The sequence below is a fragment of the Oryctolagus cuniculus genome, chromosome 12 (assembly GCF_051225735.1).
Source record: "Oryctolagus cuniculus isolate XC-2025 breed Fujian yellow rabbit chromosome 12, ASM5122573v1, whole genome shotgun sequence".
In the NCBI taxonomy this organism is placed as follows: domain Eukaryota; kingdom Metazoa; phylum Chordata; class Mammalia; order Lagomorpha; family Leporidae; genus Oryctolagus; species Oryctolagus cuniculus.
Genome location: NC_142878.1, coordinates 103,662,688 through 103,688,802, shown reverse-complemented (window position 1 = coordinate 103,688,802; position 26,115 = coordinate 103,662,688). Strand labels below are relative to the sequence as shown.

Sequence of the window (26,115 nt, the reverse complement as noted above, 5' to 3'; positions counted from 1 at the left end):
CCATCTCACTCTGTCTTCACCGGCAGCACGGGTCCAGCCACCACGGTCTTGCTCAACCAGGTCCTCTGACCTCGTCTCCTTATTCCTGTTGCTGGCCGTGCACAGCAGCCAGCCATGTCACTTCCTTTGCCCCTTGACCTCACCACCTTTTGTCTTCCTTTGGATGCTGTTCTGACCCTAAGCAGTGCCTGCACACCGTGGATGCTCTGTGAATGTGGGTGGAGTGAAAGCTCAGAGAGACCAGGGACACTGGGACATTGACTGGTCCCCGACCAGGTCTGCTGCACTAGCGCGCCCCCGGGGAAGCTGGGTAACTGGTCTCTCACCCTCCACCCCGTCCTGCCTTGCAGAGGCTGGCGTTGGCCTGGGCATCGGCCTGTGCAGCGTCCCGTACTTCCAGTGTATCTCAGGCATTTTTGTGCACACGCTCTCACCAGGCTCTGTGGCGCATCTGGATGGACGGCTCCGGTAGGTCCTCACTCCTGCTTTGGAGTAGACCCCGACTTGGAAGCAGGGAAGGGAAACCTTGGGGAGTCAGGAGATGGGTCTGCAGAGGAGGTGCTGAGAGGGATCCTGGCACGGCCCCGAGCCTTGTTTCTCAAACTCTGGTCCCTCGCCACAATGCCCACCCTTCTCCTTATTTTCTGTTGTTCCTTCACTACCTTTGAGCATGTCCTGTTTCGTCTGTCCTCCTAACCATTCTAGCTATTATCTACAAGGACACCAAGGCCCCCAAAGAGGGGACAACCATGGTGTGTTTGCTCAAGGTTAATCAGTCAAATTGACGCAGCCCCGTCCCCCTGTGTTGGCTGGGTGCAGCTGAATGGGAAAAGGAGGGTTTCCAAACAACCTTTGGTTCATGTGAGCCAACTACGGGTGTGATACACCTGCCACTGCGTGGTCACACAGTGAGAAAAGCAATTCTTGAGGCTGCTGTGTTCTGAGTTTAGGTCAAGAGGGTAGGCAGCTCCACTTACAGATGTTTTAGACCTCAGCAGCCCAGCCAGGGGTAGCCCAGGAGTGACCCTCCGAGGCCACAGGGATCGGCTCTCTGACGGCTTCCTGCTGGTGCCCTGGCAGGTGTGGCGATGAGATCGTGGAGATCAACGACACCCCTGTGCACTGCCTGACTCTCAATGAGGTCTACGCCATCCTGAGCCACTGCAGTCCCGGTCCAGTCCCCATCATCGTCAGCCGACATCCAGACCCCCAGGTAACACCTCCCGGCTTACTCTGTCCGTCCAGGCTCACTCTCTCTGCCAAAATTGGAAGAAGAAATGGATGGAGACAGAAGCCTTTCTGGGTTTGGGCCTGAATTCCCAAGAGCCCATTCCCAGTCTCTATGGCAACAGATGTTGGCAGCAGAGAGCCATCACCTAACTCCTAGACATCATAGGCAGCTGGCATTGGCTTATGGGAACTCTTTGCAACTGAGCTCTATGTTCTGAGGCAAGGAAGCAGAGATCCAGGATCCCAGCTAGTAGGTGCTATTTGGAGCTAAGTGCTGAGAATCTGGAGACTGGCAAGTGCATGGACCTGCCTTCTAGAAGCTCCTGGCTTCCATAAAGAAACTGACATAGAACTGAATGGAATACAGAGAGGCAAGACTAAGGGGATTCAGGAATACAAGCAGGGAAAGGGTTATAAAGTGAGACAACGAGAGTGCTGCAAAAAAGTTTATGGGAAAAAACTAAGTTTTCGGTTGCAAAAAATTTTAATCTATTTTCTTTTTTAACCTATTATTTAATTTTTAAGATTTACTTATTTATTTGAAGTAGAGAGAGAGAGAGAGAGAGAGAGGTCTTCCCTTTGCTGGTTCATTCCTCAAATGGCTGCAGCAGCACTGGGCCTGGACAGGCTACAACCAGGAGCCTGGAATTCCCTCTGGAGCTCCCACATGGGTATCAGGGGCCCAAGCACTTGGAGAATCTTCTGCTGCTTTCTCAGGTGCATTAGCAGGGAGCTGGATTGGAAGTGGAGCAGCTGGGACTTGAACTGGTGCTCGTATGGGATGCAGTGTCACTAACCTACTACACCACAATGCCGGCCCCCATGATACACATTGTCCATGAACTTTTTGAAGCACTCTCTTATTAATCTTCTCCAGGCAAAGAATTTGAGGAAGCTCATGCCAGGCCATGGGGACCCAGCATCCCAAGGTAGATGTAGGCAGGGACCTGTCATAGAAAGAGCCAGGTGGGTCATGTGGGGCTGGGGTGTTGGGTCCCAGATGACCCTGGTGGACTGGGGAGGTTGGTGAGGCATTGAGTTGATGCTTTTGAGGGCTTTCTACATGGAGCCAGAGTTTACATTTGTTTTGTGTATAGTGAGAAACTATGGGAGGGCCAGAGCTGTAGATAGAACGTGTTTGTATTTTATTTCTCTTAACCTTTGGTTGCCCTGCAGAGGACAGAGTGAAGTGGGTGGAGTGTGGAGTTGGTAAGAGGAAGGAAACAGATGGTGGGGGCCTGAACAGAGGGTGAGAGGGAGGAGCACAGGGCATATGGGGCAAGAGGAGGCAACACTTGGGTACAGACAGCGACGTCTGCTGGCTGGGAGTGAGACAGAAGCAGGTTGGAAGATGGGGTGATGGGAACAGCATCAGAGAACAGAAGAAGGGGAGTGGGCTTGGGAGGACTGACAGCGACCCCAGTCCAGTGAGAGGAAATTTCCACCTGCAGACGCCCAGTACAGGGTTAGGTCTGGGGTTGGTTGAAGCTGTCAGTGACATCCAGGTGGGAGTTACACCTCTGAGTGGAAGCCTCGCCCAGGTGAGATCACTGGGGAACTTGGTGGCAGTGGCCATCATGGCTCACTTACGTAATGTTTGCCACTTAGGTGTTGTACAACCTTATGAAGTCCGTGTGATTTCCATCCCTGTCCCCAATTCATAGATGAAAAAACTGAGGCTTAGGAAAGAGAAGGAACTTGCCCCCTGCTGGAGCTGCTGTGGGGAGAAGCCCAGATCCAAACCCATGAGAAGCAGAAGCTCTTAGCTCACCGATGCCCAGACTCCCAGCAAAGATAGGACTGAGTGGGAAAATGGGGAAGAGTAACACACACCTGGCGTCATGTGACTCAAACGCAGCTCCATGTGCGCACCAAGGCTAACCACAGTGGAGACAGCAAACTTCTCGCTCATCATAAATATGCAAATAGCTGGGAACTCATAGAATGGGTCCGCGTGAATTCAGCCATGCTTCTTGCTGCCTTGAGGACTGGGGCAAGAGGACCAGGATAGGAGACGCACGTGGAGCCCTGGCTCTAGAGAACTTGCATGCTGGCTGGAGAGATGAGGCAGATGCGGGGACACTCTCAGGGGCGAGGGGCCCTGGACAGCAGCTCGGAGGAGGCAGCCAGACCAGGCAGCGCAAGCAGGGTCTGGGGCGACAGAGAGGCAAAGGCATTGCACGTGTGGGAAGCCCTGTGGGCCAGGATGGCTCAGGGTGGAGAGGAGAGAGCCCTGGGCTCCTGTCTGGTCTGCTGGCTGCTCTTGGTGATGCTGGGCAATTAGTCTAACCTCACAGAACCCCTGCTTCCTCCACTCTGAGTTGGGGGTGTGGTCTTTGCCTTGCAGAACTGCTGTTGATGGCACCGCCTTCGTGTTGAGGGTTTACCACTTGCCAGGCAGCAAGTCCAGCACTTTATGGGATGGATTTTCTGTTTCTGTCATTGTGGTGACATACACTCAGCATAAAATTTACCCTATGATCCCGCTGAAGTGTACAGTTTTGTAGCATTAAAAAAAATCACTACTGTCTCTAGGAATCTTCCCGTCTTATAAAACTGAAACTCTGAATGCATTAAACAACACCCTCAGCCCTGGTAATCAGTGTTCTGCTTCCTGTCTCTGATTTTGACTATTCTGCCTGCCTCACCTAAGTGAAATGCTACTAAGTTTGTCCCTTCATGGCTGGCTTATTTGCTCAGTGAGATGTCCTCCAAATTCATTTATCTAGTAGCGTATTGTGGCCTTCTCTCTCTTTTTTTTTTTTTTGACAGGCAGAGTGGACAGTGAGAGAGAGAGACAGAGAGAAAGGTCTTCCTTTTGCCATTGGTTCACCCTCCAATGGCCAGCGCAACCAGCGCTGATCCAATGGCAGGAGCCAGGTGCTTCTCCTGGTCTCCCATGGGGTGCAGGGCCCAAGTACTTGGGCCATCCTCCACTGCACTCCCTGGCCACAGAAGAGAGCTGGCCTGGAAGAGGGGCAACCGGGACAGAATCTGGCGCCCCGACCGGGACTAGAACCCGGTGTGCCGGCGCCACAAGGCGGAGGATTAGCCTAGTGAGCCATGGCGCCGGCCATGGCCTTCTTTTTCAAGCCTAAGTCACACTCCACTGAGGGCATCCACCACACTGTGTTTATCCATTCATTGGTTGATGGAGACTTGAGTTGCTTCTAACATTTGATTGTTGCAATAATGTTGCAAGAAACATGGATGCAGTTGTCTCTTTGAGATACTGATTATAATTCTCTAGGGTTTATACCCAGAAGTGGAAGTGCGTGGTAACATGGTAATTGCATTTTTAATATTTCGAGGAACCCCCATCCTGGTTTCTCTCAGAGTTGCACCATCTTATGTTCCCATCAGCAGAGCATGAGGATTCCAGTTTCTCCACATCGTTGCCAAGAATTGGTTTCATTGTTTTGTCTAATTTTATTATTTTTTATAGCAGACATCCCGATGGATATATATATATATATATATATATATATATATATCTCCCTTTCATGTATGGTGGCTGTGGTTTGCATTTCCTTAAGATTCATGGTGTCAAGCATCTTTTCATGTGTTTATTTTCCATTTTTACATCTTCTCCAGTGAAATGTCTATTCAAGTTGTTTGTCCACTTTTAAATAGAGTTGTTTGGTTTTTGTTGTTGAATTATAGGAGTTCTTTCTGTATTAGGAATTTACCATTTACCATATTTGCAGGTATTTTCTCTCATTCCATGGGTAGAGTTTGCACTTTGTTGATTGTATAGTGCGATGCAGTTTTTAATTTTGGTGTAGATCAATGTAACTATTTTTTCTTTTTTCTAGTCTTTTGGTATCAAATAATTTATTTTCAAAACATCCTCTATTCTTAAAGAAAACAGGTTTTTCTCTTGCCACTATTTCACAGAGGAAGACATTTAGGCCTAGAAGGTTAAGTAATTTGTCTACAGGTGTCCAAGTTGAAGGGGGAGGACCTGGGACTTGAACATAAGTTTGTTTGACTTTACCACTTGTTACAATTCATTATTTCTCAAAAGAGACGTTGGCCTGTGAGGCACAACACAGAAGGGGTAATGGTGATGGTGAGTGTTACGACACTGTTGACGTTAATGTTGATGATGTTGGTGATGATCATGACGCTCGTGAGAGCGTTGCCAACAATGCAGCAGCTCGTGGAGGTGACTGTGCAACAAGTGAGTTTTGCAACAAGTCGTGGGGAGAAGGTTGGAGAGTTGGGAGGGGCCCCCTTACCAGACCTTGAACTTTGTCTAGGAGACGCCGGGGAACTATTGATGCCCAGGGTGTTCCTGGAATTGGAATTTGTCAGCTGTCTACAGAATGGGGTGGAAAGAAAGAGAGCAGAATCCCAGTACGCAGGTGCACACGACGCAAAGCTCCACGCAGGAGTTTCCACTCTGTGCGTGAAGAGGTGACTGCTGTTTTCTAGGTGTCTGAACAGCAACTCAAGAAAGCTGTGGCTCAGGCTGTGGAGAACTTCAAGTTTGGAAAGGAGAGGCACCAGTGGAGTCTGGAAGGTACGGACAATGGTGGGTGTGGACTTGACATACTTCAGCCTTCTTACAAAGCCCAGAGCCTAGCAATTAATTCACGACCAGTTCCACAGACAGTGAGAGCAGCCATTGTAGCCAACCGTGGTGCATGGGCAAGGGTCCAGGACCCCCAGCCCACTCGCTCACTCTGGCTCATGTGTTTGCTTTGTTGGGAAGGCACACGATTTGAACAGCATCTCAATGTGACTTGTTTTAAACCTGGTAGACGTCAGCATTCCCTTTAGTTTATGACAGGTTGCCAGTCATACCACTGCCCTACAGACAATGAAATTTGCAATGCCTGCTCTACAACGTTAGAAGCTTGGGAAATACATATTAACATTCATTCGGGCATGATTCGACTAACTCAGCACATCTAAATGTTAGGCACAATTTAGAGGAAAAATGCCCTGCAAGGCTCCTTTACCCAAAGTCACAGCCCCAGTACACAGAGGATCTGAGACAGGGACCCTCCTGCCATTGGCCAAGTCATCACGGGACAGTCACATGATGGAACAACATGCAGCCATTGGTATGGACACTGCCAAGGCAGGTAAGCGGCCTGGAAAAACACGCATTCCAAAGGCAGAGCACACAGTTTAATCTCAACCATGTTGTGTCTGCATCCACCAGCCCTACATGTGTGTCAATGTTCTCAGGTGAAGTTGTAGAGAAACCCATCCAAACGTGGCTGTGGTTATTTCTGGCTGATAGGACCGCAGGTGAATTTTCACTTTCACTTCTTTTTGTGACTGAGTTTTTTTCTTTTAAGATTTATTTATTTATTTATTTTTTTGTTTATGTGAAGGGCAGAGTTACAGACAAAGGAGGACAAAGAGAGAGCGAGAGAGATCTTCCATCTGCTATTCACACCTTAGATAGCAACAATAGCTGGGACTGGGCCAGGCCTAAGCCAGGAGCTGGGAGCTTCCTCCAGGTCTCCCATGCGGGTGCAGGGGCTCAAGCACTTGGGCCATCTTCTAGTGCTTTCCCAGGCCATAGCAGAGAGCTGGATCAGAAATGGAGCAGCCAGGTCTCGTACCAACACCCATATGGGATGCTTAACCTGCTACAACACAACACCAGCCCTGAGTTTTTTCTAAGGAGGATGCATTTATTTTATGGTTGCAAAAAGCAAGAGGATTTTTTTTTCCTTTAAGGAGTATTTGCGTTATGAGTTTAGCTTGCCTTGAGTGTCTCCCATAGCCTGTGGGACCCTCCTGGCTCTCCCAGCCTCACAGAATGAACTGGAGTTCAAGGAGACCAGGACTTTCCCACTCCCGTGAGCCATGATTCTAGGAAAGATGCACTTTGATCATTTACTGCTGGAGAGAAGGGGCTCTCAAGGGTTCCCTAGAGCAGGAAACTGGTGGGGTGGGAGCCAAGAACCAGAAAGAAGGGCCGGGACAGGAAGGAGAGGAGAAGGCAGGGTCCAGCCAGGAAACAGTGGCTTTCTGGCCTTGCTTTGCCTTCATCTGGAAAGAAAACATAGCCTTGCAGGATGAGGCTCAAGGGACCTGCACAGGTGCTCTCTCTCCCTGATATTAAGCCTCAAGGTTGCTGGGATTTTTAGTCTCCATTTTACAGGTGTGAAAATGGAGTGTTGAGGATTAGCTTCCCCAGGCAGCCAGCTCTGAGAGGGGGTTTAGCACACAGGGTGTTTTTTTGGGAGGTATTCTGGGGTCAACACCTGTGGGAAGGTGAGTAAGATGCAGGACCGGGCAGAGGGAGGAGTAGAGCAGAGACATGCACCTGGCTGCTTTGGGTGCAGTTTTTCTGAAATTGATACATAGGGTTCTCCCCCACCCCCACATTTCTACAAAGTTTCTGAAGATACCCAATTTCAGAATTTTTGCACCAAAATAAGTTTATCTTTAAATTCCATTTTCCATGAACTCTTTGATTTCACACTTGGCCCCTGTCCCTTGGTTGCTAAACAAGGTGGCTGTGTACAGCTGAGGCAGTCTCCTGGGGGCACGAGAGCCTCTGCCATCAGACTGGCAACTCCACACGCACCAGTACAGCTCAGAAGGGTTGGATGGGGTGGATGTCGTGACGCAGAGAGTCAAGTCACTATTTTCAATGCCATCACCACGTATCAGAGTGCTGGTTCAAGTCCCAGCTGCTCTGCTTCCAACCCAACTTCCTGCAAATGGGCTTAGGAAAGCGGTGGAAAATGGCCCAGGTTCCCTGCCATTCCCATGGAAGACCTGGATGGAGTTCTGGGCACCTGGATTCACCCTGGCCCAGTCCCAGCTGTTGTGGACATTTGAGGAATGAATTAGCAAATGGAAGATTCCCCCCACCCTCTTTGGGCTGTACCTTTCAAATAGATAATAAAATAAAAGTGGGATGATTTTCCCAAAAGTCTGAAGTCATAGAGCTCCTCAGGGACCACACCCAAGACTGCTGGCCTGCAGACCCAGAGGGACTGCAGCGGTCACATGGGAGGCTCAGCTGTGGACGTCTCCCTGTGCTCATGTGCAGGCGTCAAGAGGCTGGAGAGCAGCTGGCACGGGCGGCCCACCTTGGAGAAGGAGCGGGAGAAGACCTCGGCACCCCCCCACCGCAGGGCGCAGAAGGTCATGATCCGCTCCAGCAGCGACAGCAGCTACATGTCCGGGTCCCCGGGGGGCAGCCCCAGCAGCGGCGGCGGTGGCACAGCGCAGCAGCCCTCCGATCAGGAAGTCAGCAGGCACAGCCCCAGCCCGCGCCTGAGCCAGGAGCCAGGGGCTTCTCCCCCAGCCTCGTCCAGGCCACCCCAGGACAGCCCGCGCCTCTCTGAGAGCCCAGACGAGCACCCGCCAGTGCGGCTGAAGAAATCCTTCGAGATATTTGTGAGGAAGCCCACATCCTCCAAGCCCAAACCTCCACCCAGGAAATACTTCAAAAGCGACAGCGACCCTCAGAAGAGTCTGGCAGAGGCCGAGAACGCCACGAGCCCTCCTGGGCATGCCTTGCCCGCCTGCGGCCAGGTGAGAGGGTGTGTCCAGGTCACGTGCGGTCACTGTTGAGTATCCACTGTAGCATCTGTCGGGGCAGAGCCCAGGTTCCTCCTGTATAGCTGGGAGCAGCGGAATCTTAGGACTCAGGGTGGGACAGGGCTGATGCTCGGCAGATCCCAAAGTCCAGTCCCGACTCATGGGCTTCTGGGTTCCCCCATAACATTTGGGGGTGCACAGCCCCTTCCCGTGGCTCCTTCTCCACACTGCCCATGGTGGGTAAGCACCTGTGTTCCTGGAGGGTCACTCCATGGAGGAGAAGGGGTGAAGGTCTCTTCCCAGAGGCCATCTGTGGTCAGCTTGGGGGGAGGGTCTCATTTGTTGCCTAAACAAGCCCAAGGGGTCCACACTAGTCATCCTTTCTGCTGGGGATAGGCAGGTGTGATTGTGGGTCCTGGCTGCTGTTTCTTCCCTCTTCCTTAGGCATGGAGTCTCTGGGGAAACCAGTGTCTCCAAGTCTAGATTTCCTGAGCTGGGAATTGAGGCTGCATTTGGTGGCCCCCACGAAGAGCTGGTGTGGGTGGGGGTGAAATGGAAACAGTGAAGTGACGTCCCAGGCACAGTCAGGTTCATCGCTGAGGCACTTCCTGCACCTGCTCCTTCTCTGCCGCCCACTGTACCCCCTGGAAGGCAGGCAGATGGAGTGACAGGTGGCGGCTCTGGCTTGAGCCCGTTTCCTGGGTAGACACCTGTACTAAGCTCTTGCATGGAAAGTGCCTTAGCCACTCCTCACGACAACTGGGAGCAGTTGCTCAAAGTCACAGGGCTTGTGGGAGCCTGTCAACCCCTGTGCCTGCTGTCTTTCCCGTCCTTGCCCTGGTGGCTGCTGTCACTGGCTGGGTGGGATGGGCTGTGGAAGTTTCTAGAACAATCCCTTTTGAAGGCTAGCAAAACTCTGGAGGGTAAGCAACCCCAAGTGCTGATGTCGGAGGAGTTGGGGTGCAGGGAGAGGGGAGTATTGAGAAGAGGGTGAGAGTGAAGGTGGGGAGGCGGAGCCAGGTTAACAAGAGGAAGTTCAGGGTTGCGGAGAGCGGAGGATACGGCTGGCTGGCAGCACATTTTTTGCTGGGGGCTGGGGTCTGCTCCCCCACCTCCTCCTTGAAGAAAATACTTCATTTTCCTCTGGGCTCAGTCCCCTGAGTCCAGAGGGACAGATCTGGCACAGGCAGGCCGAGAACCCAGGCTTTCTGGATGAAAGAGAAGGAGAGCAGTTGCAAAGGAGGTGCGCCTTGGGGATGCCCCTTGCACCTCCAGACCAGGCAGGGCCATATAAGGGCAAGGAGGAGCTGCAAGCCAGGCAGCTGTGGGAGGAGGAGGAGGCGGGGCTTGTGCAAGGAACTTCTTCACAAGCATCTTCCCCTGTCGTTGGTTGGTGCCCTGCCCTGCCCATCAGAATCCACCTCCTCCTCCTGCCACTGTCCCATGCAGCATAAAGGTCACACTGTGGCCGCTCTGCTCTGCCCATGTGGCCAGCAGCTCCTTGTCCTACCCTTCCCCCACAAAACACAGAACACAATGTACGTGTGCTGGGACCCAGGAGTCACAATGAAAGAACTTTAGCATGAGAGACAGCAGGAAGCAGGTGGCTTGACATCACACTTCCTAAAATTCCCTTGACCACTCCCAGGCATTTCACAGGGAAAACTCCTCTGAGGCTCCAGTGAGCACGCTTTCTCCCCTCCCTGCCCCCTCCCTGCGGTCTTTACTCTCCAAGGTCCTAAGGACAGGCCCCAAGTCCTTCCGGCCTCCTGTGGCTCAGGGGCCTTAGCTTCCTGATCCGAGATGACCTTGGGCATTTTTTTCTTTTTTACTTTATTGGTACATCCTAACTGTATGAGTGTGGATTGCTGGGTTCAGATGTGTTGCTTTAATGCAAGGATACATTGTATAACGTTTATGTGGATACATTGTGTGATGCCGACATGGGTATACCATGTGATTTTTTTTATTTTTTTATTATTATTTTTTTTTGACAGGCAGAGTGGACAGTGAGAGAGAGAGAGACAGAGAGAAAGGTTTTCCTTTTGCCGTTGGTTCACCCTCCAATGGCCGCCGCGGCCGGCGCGCTGCTGATCCGAAGCCAGGAGCCAGGTGCTTCTCCTGGTCTCCCATGGGGTGCAGGGCCCAAGCACCTGGGCCATCCTCCACTGCACTCCCGGGCCACAGCAGAGAGCTGGCCTGGAAGAGGGGCAACCGGGACAGAATCCGGCACCCTGACCGGGACTAGAACCCGGTGTGCCGGCGCCGCAAGGCAGAGGATTAGCCTAGTGAGCTGCGGCGCCGGCCTCCATGTGATGTTTACATGGATGGATACATTCTGTGATGATCAAATCAGAAGAATTAGCAGAGCGAGCACCTCAGACAGTCATCCTGTCTCTGTCCTGAGAATCTTGGAAATCTCTTCTAGCTGTTTGCGCTGCATGCTGCATTGCTGTTAGCTCCCGGGAGCTTACTGTGCAAGGGCCACCGCCACTGATTGCTCCTGTCAAGGCCACTTTGTACCGTTGGCTGGCCTCTCCTCAGCGCTTCTCCCTGTCCCGCCACAGCCTCTGCTCATCACTGTACAACTCTCGACCTCTAGGAGATCTTTTCGATTCCACATAGAATGAGATGCTTTGGGATTTGTCTTTCTTCTTTTTTAATTGTAACTTACATAAGATGTTTATTAGGAGCTCCAGGTCACACGATCCCAGCAGGAACCAGACAGTGAAGGGGGGTGAAGGAGCCTCCTGCTGTCCAGAGTGTCAGAGCGATGGGGCAGCTTCCCAGGATTTGTGTCTCCTTCTATGTGACATCTGTCAGGCCCGTCCTCGTCACCAATGACAGGATTTCATCCACATTGTGGCGAGTACTAGTCCACGGTGTAGATACACTGCTGATTCTTCGTCCATTCATCCACTGGTGGGTGTTTAGGCTGATCCCCTGTCTTGACTATTTTGAGTACTGTTACCATAAATGGGATATGTTATTTAACAGAAAACAGATCCTTTTCTTTCTAGAAAATCCATTCATACTATCACCTACATTTTTAAAAAAAAAACTCACTCTGTTACCCCCACTCCCTTCTAGGTCCACTTCTCTGTCCTTTTTGTCCTCCTTGCCTGACCTGTTTGCGTGTCCACAAAGCTGAGAACCAAAAACACAAAACCAAAAACAAAAAAACACACCACACTGCTCAGAAACATTTGTGTACAATCAAACTTATTTCAGGGGCTAAATGAAGAAGCCTCCCACCAAGAGGCTGCACCATCCAATGTGTTGATTCTAACATACGTGTGTGTGTGTGTGTGTGTGTGTGTGTGTGATTTTGTTGCAAGGTGCATAGCTACTTAGATTACTGCAGCCAAAGGTGCCAACGATTCACGCACGTAAACAGAGGTCACAGTAGAGAGCTCCCAGGCAGGGGAAGCCAGACTTCAGCCACGTGTCATTTTCCCTGCGCCGTGAGAGTCTTGAAGCTTCCGTAGACCTTTTCTCCCCAAAGAGCGTGCTTTGTGAATGTAGATCTCAGGCTGTGGACATTGGCCAGTCTGTTTTTAGTCCCAGATGATACATTTTTCCTTCTTTCCTCCCCAGTGGAAGGCAGGCAGCAGCCTGGTCCGATGGCCCTGTTATTACCCGACTCTGGAATGAGCAGAATGCGGAGGTCACTGCAGCACACCCAAGCGCTTCCCTTGCAGATAACCAAATCCAGGAGGGGTTCACTGGGTCGACCCCTGCCTCCTCGGTCTTCTTTGCTGGCTGGGTATCGCGCCTGATGGGTCCATCTGTCCAGGGCAGTCTTATGCTGCCTGCGTGCCTGGAACATTCTTAAGCTGCCATCAAGATCTCATTCTGGAAACAAAAAACACTTCCATAGCAAAGCCTTCTCTACCTGTGGGATGGGACCGGTGCCCTCTGCTTCCTCTGAGCCCTGAGAGCATCTGGATCATATCGGGTGATAAGTCTCACCCTGTTTAAGTCTCACAGGGGCACACAATATGACACAGCGGGCTAAACTGCTGTCTGCGATGCCAGCATCCAATATTGGAGCGCTGGTTCAAGTCCCGGCTGCTCTGCCTCTGATCCAGCTCCCTGCTAATGTTCCTGGTAAGACAACAGAAGGTGGCCATGAGCTTGGGTCCCAGCCACTCATGTAGGAGACCTGGATGGAGCTCCTGGCTCCTGGCTTTTGCCTGGTACATTCTCTGGCATTGCAGCCATTTGGGGATGGGGAGTGAACCAGCAGATGAAAGATCTCTCCATCTCTCTCTCTCTCTTTTTTCCTCCATCTTTCAAATAAATAAATTTTTAAAAAAGTCCTATGTAGTAGGACTGCAGCCAAGCTCATGGGGGAAACAATTCCACTATGACTGATGACATCACCCTGGGTGCTGAGGCGAGAAGCAGCAGCACAGAGCCTTTGCAGGTTAATCATTAAAGCTATGATTAAGGAGCCACAGTGAAGAAAGCCACGGACCAGCATTTTCCCAAGTGCGTGCTAACCTTAACTTAGGGGTCAGATGGCAGTTTCCCTGCCTTCTTTTCTACACCACTCTGTACCTTGCTGGTAGGGATTCAGCTGGAAACAAAGCAGGGCCCGCCCCTTCCGCATCCCTGGCCTCTTGTCCTTGTCAGAGAGAGCCAGGATCTTCCCATGTGTGTAGAGCAGGAGCCCATGCGCCGGACTCTACTGCAAGCCAGACACACTGTGGGTTTGCAGGAGGTGCTGTCCGCCTGGACAGCCCCACAGAGGTGGGACCCAGTTTTGCAAGACTGCAGATGAAATTCTCATTGCAGGCAGCTCGCGTCTGCTCTCCGGTCCCAATCAAAGTGCGCCCTCCTTCTCACAGCTGGAGGCTACGGTTTTGACACGATCTTGCTTCCTGTTTACACCACAGGAAGCCAGAGAGCTGCTGCCACTGCTGTCGCCGCAGGAAGACACGGCAGGGAGAGGGCCCCACGCCACCGTCAGCTGCCCCGGAGCTGGAATCGACCCTCAGGCTCCGTCGACCACGGAGAGTGAGCCAGGAAGGAGGAGGTCCAGCCCAGGTGAGCTTTGCACAGAGATCCTGCAGAAGGAAGGGCCTCCTGGGAACAGGTTCTGGAGAAAGGTAACTGAACTTGGCCTGAGACTAAGGGGGTCGCGCATTGACCTCGCTGCTGGATGGGGCCGAGGAGAATGGGGTCCTGGGCATGGGAGTGGTGGGGTGAAGGAGGTGCTGTCCAGGGTTGAAAACCTGGCTGGATGGGTGGCTCTGTGGTGGCCATGGTGGAAAGACAGGCTGGTCCAGACGGTCAGCGGGAGAATGAAGCTCTCTGGAAGCCATCCAAAGACACACCCACCCAGCCATCCTGGGCAGCTGCCGCAAGGGTGCCAACACCCTAGCATTCTGTGTTTCCAGGTCTGAGCACACAACATCTCAGGGGGATCAGTGCCTTTTTGTTGGTGGTCACCACCTCCCTGGGGCGGGGGGGAGACAGCAAGGATGATGTCCCTGGGGCACACCTGGCCATGGTAAGACGTGCCTTGACTATGAGGTGGCTTGCTGGAAGCACGTAGGATTTGGGGCCAGGGAATCCTGGAGACACCCGTCATGCACCGAGTTGCTGGGCAGCTTCCTTTGCCTTTCTGAGCCTGGATTCACTCATCAGCAAGGTCTGCGAAATCATCTAAGTTCCGGCATATGGTTAATTCATCAAGCGCACCTTCAACGCTGGTTCTGTGTACAGAGGACAGAAGGCGGGTGAGACAGGCCAGTCCCTGCTCCCATCAGGAACTCACTGTTGTGGAAAAAAAAAAAAAAGACATGTATGGTCGATGATAAACCATGCAAGGATCCTGCAGGGAGTTGGAGGAAACTGGAACTAAACGATGGGCTTATTTTCATGAAAGTTTTTTGAAATGGATGCATATGAGGGGTTTTCATAGAAGTGCATATTATGTAAAGATTATGCATGGATTTCATTTTTGGGGGCACCAAAATGAACTTATCTTTTAATTCTATTTTTTTCTACTATACTTTGGCTGTACCTTTGTGTGCTTGTTCTGAGGAACAAGCCTGCAGAAAGAGCACACGAAAACCTCCTGGAGTGTTAAGGGACACCATGAATAGGAAGTTCTAGTACGTCCCATCAGAGCAGCTTCCCTAGCTGGAGGCTGCTCTGTTTCCACTCTCCCTTCCTTTTAATTGAGGAACCCGCCAGGCAGTGCCTTGCTGTACCAGTGGCAAGAGTTCCTTGCCCCCGTTTGCAAAGAGTTTTGCTATAGATTCTCTGCCTCTTTGATTCCCACAACCTAGTCTCTTAGAGAAAAGCACTTCGTGAATCAGAAACAGGCTCAGAGGGCTGGACTCACATGTCAAGGCCCTGGAGTCAGGGGCACCCACCCATATCCCCTAGATAGCTCGATAGTGCAGAGGTTCCCCCCACCTTGTTAAATTTTTTGAAATGGTGGGGGGGGGGAGAGAGAGAGAATCTTCTATCCTCTGGCTCACTCCTCAAATTGCTCCAGTAGCTGGGGCTAGTCCAGGCTGAAGCCAGGAGCCTGGAACTCCATCTGAGTCTCCCACATGAGTGGCAGGGGCTCGAGTGCTTGAGTCATCTTTCCCTGCATTGGTGGGGAGCTGAATCAGAAGCAGAGCATCCGGGACTCAAACTGGTGCTCCGATATGGATGCTGGCCTCGCAGGGCAGCTTAGCCCGCCATGCCACACCACTGGCGATGCCGAGATCCTCTCTGACGTCAAGGTCTGATGCTGTGCACGGATGGGCATTGAGAGGAAGTACAGGGAGATCCATGTTCCTTCAACAGGGCTGTGCCCCCCCAAGTATCAAGCATCCCCCCCAAAGCACACAGCCTGGCTTCCCTCTCTGCCCATGGGAGAGAGAGGCAGACAGAGTCTTCCAGTTCAGTGCTATTCTGATAAAGACCCCCATGCACGGATCCCTGTGGTGAAGGGCTGAACTTGACCGGGCATGCACAGAGCAGGTTGCCCACAGGATCACCCGCAGGGCTTATGGAATTCCTGAAGGCCAGGCTGCATCCCAGTAAGAAACTGGGGGCGACCATCTGCACTTTTAAAGTCTTCTGGATTCCCCCAGAACAGGTGGCCAAGGCTGAGAATCATCGTCAGGGTACTTCCTGCCTGGACCCTCTCCATCAGCTCTTCCCTAGGGCAGACACACATTTGCCATGCAAGCCAACCAATGATGTGTGCCTAGGGAGAGCAGCAGGGACCAGGCAGAGGCAGGAAGGTGGGAGATGCTGGCCGGGGTGGGAGAGGGAGCATAAGGGGCTGTTCCAAGCAGGGCGCCCCCTATCTGTGGGCATGCACATCCACTAAACTTGTGGATGACCTGCGTAGTCTCAGACACATGGCAGCAATGTGCGACCTTTAGCCTGAAAAGGTAAGAGCATCGCTTGGCCTCTCGCCTTTTTGATGCGTTTCCTGGGGAGCTGCCTAGTGCAGCGGACAAAGCTGGCAGTGGGCAATGAGGAGCCACGGGGCCTTGCCTTAGCTCTGCCATCTGAGAGCCCTCCCCGCTTTTTGAACACTGGAGTTGGCAATTGCAAAGTGCCAGAGATGTGACTAGTCTGAAACCAGGGCTGTTGAGCTGTTAGCTCCCCTTCCTGGTCCTTGGATCCCTGCCCGTCATCTTCTCATTTAGGTAATGGCACCTGGCACTCACCTGTCTCAGAGCCCACTGCTTCCGCTAAGCCCTCCTCTAGTCCTTGCCACTGAGCTTTGAAATTACATGGTAGGGAGAAAGATCCCAATGCGATGCAATGCCCAGCTGCCCCTGTTTCTGTTCCCCAGTGACCCAGACGTCCCCACTGAAACACCCCCTGCTGAAGCGGCAGGCTCGGATGGACTATAGCTTCGAGACCACCCCCGAAGACCCCTGGGTGAGAATTTCCGACTGCATCAAAAGCTTGTTCAGCCCCATGATGAGTGAGAGCCACAGCCACCTGCCCCTGCAGCCCCACGCCAGCCTGCGTGAAGAAGACGGGCAGCAGGGCCACTTGGAGGGGACCTGTGCCCCGAAGCTGGACGCTGCTCATGGCGCTGCCAAAGTGCACAAGGCAGCGGACAGCGGCACTGGGAAGAAGGGGCCCCCTGTGGCCCCCAAGCCAGCCTGGTTTCGCCAAAGCTTGAAAGGTTTGAGGAGTCGCGCTTCGCCAGCACAGCCAATAGCTGCCTCCTCCAGGGAGCCCCCCGGGCCACACGTGCAGGCCTCCTCCTCCTCCTCTTCCTCCATCAAGCAGAGAATCAGCTCTTTCGAGACCTTCGGGTCCTCTCAGCTGCCTGACAGGGGAGTCCAGAGACTGAGCCTGCATGCGTCCCCTGGGGAGGCAGCAAAACCTTCCGGGAAGCAAGAGGGGGGCCGGTTCTCTGGCCTCTTGGGGAGAGGGGCTCCGCCCACCGCCGAACCCCGGCAGCAGGAGCAGCATCAGCTGTCCCGGGGTTCCCCTGCAGCCCCAGAGGCCAGTGACCCCGGGGTGTCTGAGTCCCCTCCCCAAGGACAGAAGCCCCGTCCGCAACCCCTCCCCACCGAGCCGGACCCACTCCAGAGGCTGCTGCCATCCCGGCCCGAGGCATCTCCAGGGCCGGTGCTAAAGGTGCCAGGCCAGCGGGCTCGGAGTTTCCCCCTGACCAGGACCCAGTCGTGTGAGACGAAGCTCCTGGACGAGAAGAGCAGCAAACTGTACTCCATCAGCAGCCAGGTGTCGTCGGCTGTCATGAAATCCTTGCTGTGCCTCCCGTCCGCCGCGGCCTGGGGCCAGGCTCCCTGCAGCCCCAGGGAGGGGGTGCCGCCCAGGCCGGCCTCCCGCGAGGACGCAGCGCCCGACAGCTCTGCAGAAGCCCCCACCTCGGACACCGGCTTCTCTCTCAAGTGAGTGCTCACTCCCTGTGTTTCTCTTTGGCTCTCTCATCTGGCTTTATCATCCCGTGGGTCACTTACGAGATGACAGGTGTACCAGTTTTGGGGCTGTCCCACTCACTGTTTCATGAAAGGGAGAGTGAGAGAGAGAGAGAGAGGATCTTCTTCCAGCCTTCTAAAATTCCTATTAGGGGGCAGGCATCTGCTTGAGGAGTTAGGATGCTAATGGAAGTGCTAGGGTGCCATACCCAGCTCTGGCTCCTGACTCTAGCTTCCTGCTTGTGTGTTCCCTGGGAGGGAGCAATTGGCAGGTTCCTGCCACCCTTGTGGGAGACCTGCATTGGGTTCCTGGTTCCAAGCTTTAGCCCAGCCCCAGTCAATGTGGGCATTTGGGGACTGCACCAACAGATAGGAGCGCGCTCACTCTCTCGCTCTCTCTGTGTCTCCATATTCACTAAATTTAAAAAAATATAAGAAAGAATGAAGCACAGGAACAATTAAGATAAATAAGATAAATAGATAAAGCCCACATTATTAAGGGGGCGTTCTGACAACACCTGGACTCAGGTATTAGCAGGTGGTAGGCGGGGCTGGCCCCCTGGTGAGTTACCCATGGAGGCCAGGAGAGCAGCTCTTGGGAATTCTTGCTGACCCCAACCTCACTTACTCACATTTTAATGAATCATTTGACAGGTAGAGAGACAGAGATGAGGCTGATATGGAGAGACCCTCCTTCTGCTGGCTTGCCCTCCAGTTGCTGCCATAGCTAGGGCTAGGCCAGGCTGAATAAAGCCAGGAGCCCAGAACTCAGTCCAGGTCTCCCCTGTGGGGAGCAGGGGCCCAGGTCCTTGAGCCACCACCTGCTGGCTTCCACATTAGCAAGAAGCTGGAGTCAGGAGTGGACACCGCTGTGTCCAGTGTGTGACCTAGACACACCGTGTGTGATATGGGTATCCCAAATGGCATCTTAACATTAGGCCAAATGCCCAACACATTTTATTGATTGGTGGTGGTGGTGGCCAGGGTTGGGGATAGGAGGAGGTTGAGTTCTGTGCTCCTAGCTTTGGCCTGGCTCAACGCCAGCTGTTGTGGGCATCTGGGGAGTGAAGCAACAGAGGGGTGCCTTCTCTCTGTCTCTCTTTAAAACAAAGCAAATAAGTAAGTAAATTAATTCATTACACAAAGAACACGGACGTTGGAACCAGCAACACCATGATCTGTGAGTCTGAACCTGGATCACTTTGGAGTTCTGTGGCTCTGTGGCTCCCGTGGCCTCCCTAAGCCCCGCTTCCGTGGCAGGAGGGGTGGATTTACTGCCTCAAGCAATAGAATGCAACTGGAAGCGGGGTGCTGAGCCTGGAGTGGAGTATTCAGCGCAATAAGCATGACTGTTCCTGCTGTGTCACTCACACCGTTCCCTCTTCTCCCCTGCAAGTCTGGCGGAGCTGCGAGAATACACGGAGGGCCTCGCGGAGCCCCAGGACGCCGAGGACGCGGCTCCCTGCCCACAGTCGGGGCAGTCTGTGATCTCCCTGCTGAGCTCCGAAGAGCTGAGAAAGCTCATCGAGGAAGTGAGGGATCTGGATGAAGCAACCTTAAAGGTGGGTTTCCTCCGTAGGCAGCGGCAGTGCCAAGGGTGTTGTGTGGACTGTGTGGTCACTCAGCTGGCTCAGAGGAGAAGCAGCGGCAGCGGCGCCCAGAACCTTCTTTTTTTTTCTTAAGATTTTATTTATTTGAAAGGCAGAGTTACAGAGAGAGAGGGAGAGACAGAAAGGTCTTCCATCTGCTGGTTCACTCCCCAGATGGCTGCAACAGCCAGAGCTGGGCCGATCCGAAGCCAGGAGCCAGGAGCTTCTTCCAGGTCTCCCATGTGGGTGCAGGGCCCAAGTCCCTGGACCATCTTCTACTGCTTTCCCAGGCCATGGCAGAGAGCTGGATCAGAAGTGGAACAGCCAGGACTCGAACCGGTGCCCACATGGGATGCCAGCACTGCAGGAAGAGGCTTAGCCCACTACACCACAGCCCCAGCCCCTCCCTGCTCCTTAAGGAGCTCACACCAGACCCCTTCCTGCCACGGTAGAGGTCGTGGTATCCCTAAGCTGCAGGAAGACATGCTACATGGAAACAGTTTTTATGAAGCAATTTCAATAGGTTGACTTCTTGCCTCTTTTGGACGGTTTTATACATCAGAAAGGTGAGGCTCGGGGTTGCAGAATCAAGGTTTCCAAGTTCAGGGTCGGTGCTACATCCACTTCCCATAGACTAGGGGCCTGGTGCAAGCCTGCAGGGAGAGGCAGCATGGGAGTGTACGCATGGACCATTGACCGTGCACCGTGCGACAGCTCCGGCCCTGGAGCTCTCCTTCCTTCTGCTGCACACAGGGAAGTCCTCGCCCCCAGCTCCCAAGGGCCCCTGGGCCTCGGCCGACTCATTCTGAAACTCCCACTTCCTATATGTTTTGAGAGCAGGGCCCTCGGTGTGAGGAGATGCAGTGGCCTGGCAAAGCTGGGGCCAGCAGTCAGCTGTGTGTGGGCTGGTGGGCCTTGCACCATCTGGGGCTGCCTGGGGTCCACACAGGATTTTTGCACTGGGATAATTCATGCTGCAGCAAGAGGACAAGGAGACCCTCCTTGTCTATACACGCAGGTGTCCTGCTGCAGTTCTGAGGGTGAGGATGTGGGTCAATCTAGTGAACACGGAGGCCCTGGGCCACAGCCCCTCCTCTGTGGCTCCCAGGACCTGAGGCTGAGCCATCATCCCTCTGGTCTTGTTTCAGCTCAAGCAAAGTGGCCCAGGCAGCAGTGAGTAGGTTTTGAAGATCTGTCCAGCCCAGGGTGGTGTTGGGAGTGTGCGTGCCGTCCACCTGACCAGGGGCCAGCCTGACCCGTGGATGACAGCTGGGAGGTCTGGGACAGTCAGGTGCATTGGTCTCTTCTTCTCTCCTGGCTCTCAGGGACTCAAGTCAAAGGGACTGCGCAGGGCCAGGTGCTGGTCAGGTGCTCGAGGGGTGCCCGAGCAAGCAGGCTCTTGGAAGTTTGCTCCCTAGTGCAAGGTTCAGACTGGGACCTGCAGGTGCGTTTTCTCCGTCTGCTTGGTGGTTTTTGAAAAGCGTTTTGAATTCTAAATACTGGAAAACCTGAATCAATCAAAGCCTGCATGCCTGATTTGCTTTTCTGTTGTAAGGGAGTGATCTGGTAGCTCGGGGTCTGCATTCGCACGGAGCAGCCGACCCTACGCGCTCTTGGGCTCTCTGTGGTTCCTGTCACTCCCGTCAGCTCCTTTTGCTCAGGGAGGTGTTCGGCCTGTAGGCATCTGAGTCAGGGACCCCAGCTCCAGATTAGAAAGAGAATCTCTGCTTTGGATGATGTGCGGAGGCCATCCTGGCTCCACAAGAGCCCCTGTCCAGGCTGGAGAAGACCGAGTGTGCCTGGGTGTGCCTGCATGTCTGGGTGTGCCTGGGTGTGCCTGTGTGACTGTGTGTGACTGCATGAGTGTGCCTGTGTGTGCCTGGGTGTGCCTGCATGACTGTGTGTACCTGTGTGTGTCTGTGTGTGTGACTGTGTGTGCCTGCATGACTGTGTGTGCCTGTGTGTACCTGTGTGTGTCTGTGTGTGCCTGCATACATGTGCCTGTGTGTGACTATGTGTGCCTGTGTGTTCCTGCATGCATGACTATGTGTGCCTGCATACCTGTGCCTGTGTGTTTCACTGCATATGCCTGTGTGACTGCGTGTGCCTGTGTGTGTCTGCATGTGTGACTGCATGTGCCTGTGTATGACTGTGTACGCTTGCCTGTGTGACTATGTGTGTGATTGTGTGTGCCTGTGTGTGTCTGTGTGGCTGTGTGTGCCTGCCTATGTGTGCCTGTGTGACTGCCTATGTTTGCCTGCATGCGTGACTACGTGTGCCTGTGTACATGTACCTGTGTGTGTGACTGCGTGTGCCTGTGCAACTGTGTGTATGTGACTATGTGTGCCTGCATATGTGTGCCTGTGTGCTACTGTGTGTGCCTGTGTGTGCCTGTATGTGTGACTGTGTGTGCCTGCATATATGTGCCTCTGTGACTGTGCCTGTGTGACTATGCCTGTGTGTGCCTGCCTGTGTGACTGTGTGTGCCTGTGTGTGTGACTGTGTGTGCTTACCTGTGTGACTGTGTGTGCCTGTGTGTGCTTGCATGTATGCCTGCATATGTGTGCCTGTGTGTCTGTGTGACTGTGCCTGTGTGTGCCTGCATATGTGACTCCATGTGGCTGTGTGTGACTGTGTGTGGCTGTGTGTGCCTGCATGTGTGACTGCGTGTGCCTGTGCACCTGTATGTTCCCCTGTGTGTCTGCATCTATGTGTGTCAGCATGCATGTGCAAGCACATATGAGCCGCCTTCCCTTCACTGCCATGTGCCCTGTGGGGTGCCAGAGAGGAAGAAGGGGCTAACAACTACAAAACAACACAAAGAATCCTGGCTTATGTGACCCAAAGTCCTACAGCCTGACCGCACTCTGACCCACATCCCGCAGCCCACTGGGATTTCTGGCTGACTTTACACTGCTAGCCCTGCCTGCCTGTGTGTGGGCGTGTGCAGGGTGAGACAGAGAGCCATGCTCGCTGCTTCGCACACCTTTTTTTCCCTAAGCTTCCCATGAGTCGTGAAGGGAGAGTCCTCTCCTTATAGATGACGAAACTGAAACTGGGCTTTGAGGGGGCGGCGAAACTTGGAGCCTTGCCCGGGGGTAGCTGGAGATAGCAAACGCATCAGATAAAGCCCTCCTGCATGCCTCGCGCTGTGGCAGTGTCATATTTTCATCAGGTGCACTGTCTCTTGCAGCAATTGGACAGCATCCACGTCACCATCCTACACAAGGAGGAGGGAGCCGGCCTGGGGTTCAGCTTGGCAGGAGGGGCGGATCTGGAAAACAAAGTGATTACGGTAAGTGGCACGGTGATTACGGTAAGTGCAGGAGCCAGAGCTGAGGGCGTCAGGCGGGGGCCGCGCTTGCCAGGAGGGGTTCTTGTGCTGGGGAGCGAACAAATGCACGACCCCAGGCTGAAGGGCAGGCTGCTCGGACGGCTCTCCAGGGACAGCCCTCACCATCCCCCTTTCCGGGCAGCCCGGAAGGTCACGAACAAGACCCCGCAGTCGACCTTGATCACCAACCTCAATTTAACAGACGATCTCTGTGCACGCCAGTTTGACTGCCTTAAAAGAAACCTGCATCCCCCATAGAACAGGTGTCTCTGCTTCACACCTGAACATTGACATCCGAATTCTGTGAGGCTGAAGCCCTCACACCTGCAGTTTTGAAGGTACTGGGGGTGGGGGGAGATAGTTTAAAAACTTCAAGCCACGTTGTATTCCCCGTCACATCTCTTCCTTTGGAACCGTAGGCCTGTCAGTCTCTGAAATTTAGAACCAGAATGGTTTGTGATCCCCTGGGGCATTTGGGGAAGTTCGCGCGACCAGGATTGAAGGTGCGGCTGAGACTGACACAGCAAACCTGGATAGCAGAGTTGCGCTCCTGGCCTTGCTCACCTGGTTTGTAAGAATGTCTACCTGGACAGTTGCCACGCGGACCTGGTGGTTGGTTGAGAGCAGGTGGCCAGCGACCACACCTCTTCACAGACCATGAACCTCAATGCACACCCTGGGGCCTCAGGTCTCCAGGCCCAGCCCCCAGTTCATCAAGACATGCTACGGTCTGTTTTGGGAGCTTGGGGAGGGCAGCACACAGGGCCAAGTGCCTCTGTTCCTGGGGACTCTGCTCCTGTGGCCCCTACAGTCTGATCAGCACTGGCAGCTGCTGTCCCCACGCAGGAGGGTTCTGATCCCCCAGTCTTCACAGACCATGAGTGCATTGTAGCCACCCCATGGCTGTGCCGTCTTGGTGAACCCTCTGCAGAGCCTGTGCCGGGCTCATTGCGATTTTCCTACACAGCGGCAGACAAAGCCTCCGGTTCACAGCATTGGCTGGCATTAAAGCCACCAAGGAGTGGGCATGGCGGTGCAGCGAGTTAAGCCACCACTTGGGATGGCGGCCTATATCGGAATGCCTGGTTTGGGTCCTGGCTATTCCTCTTCCAACCCAGATTCCTGCTAATGCAGTCTGGGAGGCAGCCGATAATGACCCAAGTGCTTGGGTTCCTACGGCCCGTGTAAGAGACCTGGATGGAGTTCCAGGCTCCTGGCTTTGGCCTGGCCCAGCCCTGGCTGTTGCAGGCATTTGGGGAGTGAACCAGTGAATGAAGGCTTGCTCGCTCGCTCTCTCACTCTCTCTCTCTCCTCTCTTCTCCTCTCCTCTCTCTCTGTATAGCTCTGATTTTCCAGTAAATTAAAATAAATAAACATTAAAAAAGAAAGCCCCCATCCCCCCTGGTAATGGTAACTTAGCACATTTCTGGCAGTCAGTCCAGAGCAAACACACACGAGCAGGAGCTCCCTTATTTCTGGGTCAGCTTCTCTACTGCACAAGAGACTGTGAGTGCAGAAGAACCATTTCTGTTGCTGAGCGCATAGCTGGGTGTGACAGAAGGGCTCCTGGCTGGGCGCTTCCCCTCTGCTCACAGAGAACACGGTCTGCTGGTGGGACCCACACTCCGGGTCTTCTTCTCTACCCATGGGCAGTGACGTCTCCACCCCAGGTGGGGGGGGGGGCGCCCTCCCCTGAGACACTGCAGCTGCTGGGCCCCGGAGCCAGGAGGAAGTGACACTTGGCGGCCAAGCACACGCACACACAGGACTTCCGCTTTCTCTTTCTCTTCCTTTCCAGACTCATTAAAGGAGACTTAGGTGGCGCCCCCTGCAGGCCTGGAGAAGCTTCCCCCACGTTAGGTGGAGGCATCCATAGTGCCTGCACTGCTTCTAAGAGCAGGCACCGGGATGCAGGCGTGGGGCTTCCAGCCTGGGCCTCCTCGCCACCTCTCAGAGCTTTCCTAACACCGAAGCCATTCAGAGAGAGCAAGAGCCTTGTTCAGGTCATGGCAGGGAGCAGAATGACCCAGAGCACATTCTGGAACCTGCCCATGCGTCCTGTCTTTCAGCCCTCTGAATGGCAGGGACCCGGCTTGGACAATGTCTAGACGCCCTAAGCAGGTGTCTCTCAAAACGCATTCTGCGGAAGCCGGGGCCCGAGCATTTCCCTGGGAACCCCCGTCCTGTGCGGCCTGTCCCTGGGGCTCCGACGTGGCCAGTTGCCTGGCAGAACTGGACTTTTTCAGAGCTTTGGTTTAACCCTGCATCCTGCGGGTTTCTGGTTTTAGAAACCGGTTCTCACACACCACCTACCAATACACCACTGAATGGAGATGTCAAGAAGACTGCTTTGGGAAGGGCTGGTGGGGGAAAGTAAGGCAAAGGAAACCAGATGGGAAGCCAGCGGAGACACCCGCAGGCACGGGAGGGAGAGGATCCTGGGCTCTGGGTGGAGGAGGGGAGGGGATGCTGGCCTCTGAGCCTGCAGTGCTGACCCGGGACGGCGTCAGGCGCCGTGTGCCCTCTGGGGCTGACCGGCACAGGTCTCCTTCCTCCTGCAGTCTGGCCTGGCTGGTTGCTGGGCCCTGAGCGCTCCTTCTCTGCTTAGGTTCACAGAGTGTTTCCAAATGGGCTAGCCTCCCAGGAAGGCACCATTCAGAAGGGCAATGAGGTTCTTTCCATCAACGGCAAGTCCCTCAAGGGGACCACGCACAACGATGCCCTGGCCATCCTCCGCCAAGCGCGAGACCCACGGCAAGCAGTGATTGTCACAAGGAGGCCGGCTCCAGAGGCCTCGCCTGGCCTGAGCCCCTCCAGTGACTCTGCGGCAGCACCCTCTGCAGCCAGCGATGTCCCTGCAGAATCCGGTGAGTTCTCCCAACTCAGCAGGTACGGGGGATGGGAGGATGCGTCAGAGGCAGTCCTGGGGGCTGCCCGGTCCTCTGTGGCCCTGGCGACATGTGTCCTACCTCAACTGTGGCCACGATGCATGCCACTGCTTGCCTAGGGGCCCAGGACGGCAGGCAGCGTCCCCCAGGCTCGGTGCCATGGCCCTGGGAGAGAGGGGCGGGTCTCTAACCAAGCCCTGTGGTTTCCCCAGCAACGGAGGCTGCCATCTGCACCGTGACCTTGGAGAAGACCTCAGCAGGGCTGGGCTTCAGCCTGGAAGGTGGGAGGGGCTCGCTGCGCGGAGACAAGCCCATCACCATCAACCGGATCTTCAAAGGTGCGCGTCTGGCTCGAGCTGTGGCCATGGGAGCAGGTCCCAGAGTGGCCTGGGTGGTCTCTCCACCACCTCCACCCAATGTGAGAGGCGAATGGGCCTATTGAGTGAGGGCCAATTCTGCCTTTTCACCCTTTCCTCCTTTGCTCGGGTACCCTCTGAACCCCTCTGCTTTGTGGGGTCCTCCTAGTGACTGAGCCCTGGGCTTGGTTCAGCTCAGCAGGGCTGGGACTGGAGTGAGGCAGGCACGAGAAAAGCGGAAGTGGGTTTCAAAGCGCACAGAAGTCGAGATCA

At 54.0% G+C, this 26,115-nt stretch overlaps 1 protein-coding gene across 8 annotated transcripts in view; it reads left to right on the top strand.

The window, feature by feature from the left end:
* Positions 1–26,115, top strand: part of IL16 (interleukin 16) — a 129,777-nt gene that overhangs the window by 101,533 nt on the left and 2,129 nt on the right. For 7 of the 8 annotated variants that reach the window (XM_008275284.5, XM_089309523.1, XM_089309522.1 and 4 more), the window contains 10 exons: positions 351–468; positions 1,081–1,213; positions 5,668–5,755; positions 8,258–8,745; positions 13,653–13,803; positions 16,571–17,648; positions 19,072–19,237; positions 22,458–22,559; positions 25,207–25,465; positions 25,699–25,824. In XM_008275284.5, coding sequence (XP_008273506.4) covers positions 351–468; positions 1,081–1,213; positions 5,668–5,755; positions 8,258–8,745; positions 13,653–13,803; positions 16,571–17,648; positions 19,072–19,237; positions 22,458–22,559; positions 25,207–25,465; positions 25,699–25,824 — 2,709 coding nt within the window. Of the gene's footprint in view, positions 1–350; positions 469–1,080; positions 1,214–5,667; positions 5,756–8,257; positions 8,746–13,652; positions 13,866–16,570; positions 17,649–19,071; positions 19,238–22,457; positions 22,560–25,206; positions 25,466–25,698; positions 25,825–26,115 lie in introns of all 8 variants that reach the window. The other variant, XR_016217648.1, reaches the window with a different exon arrangement.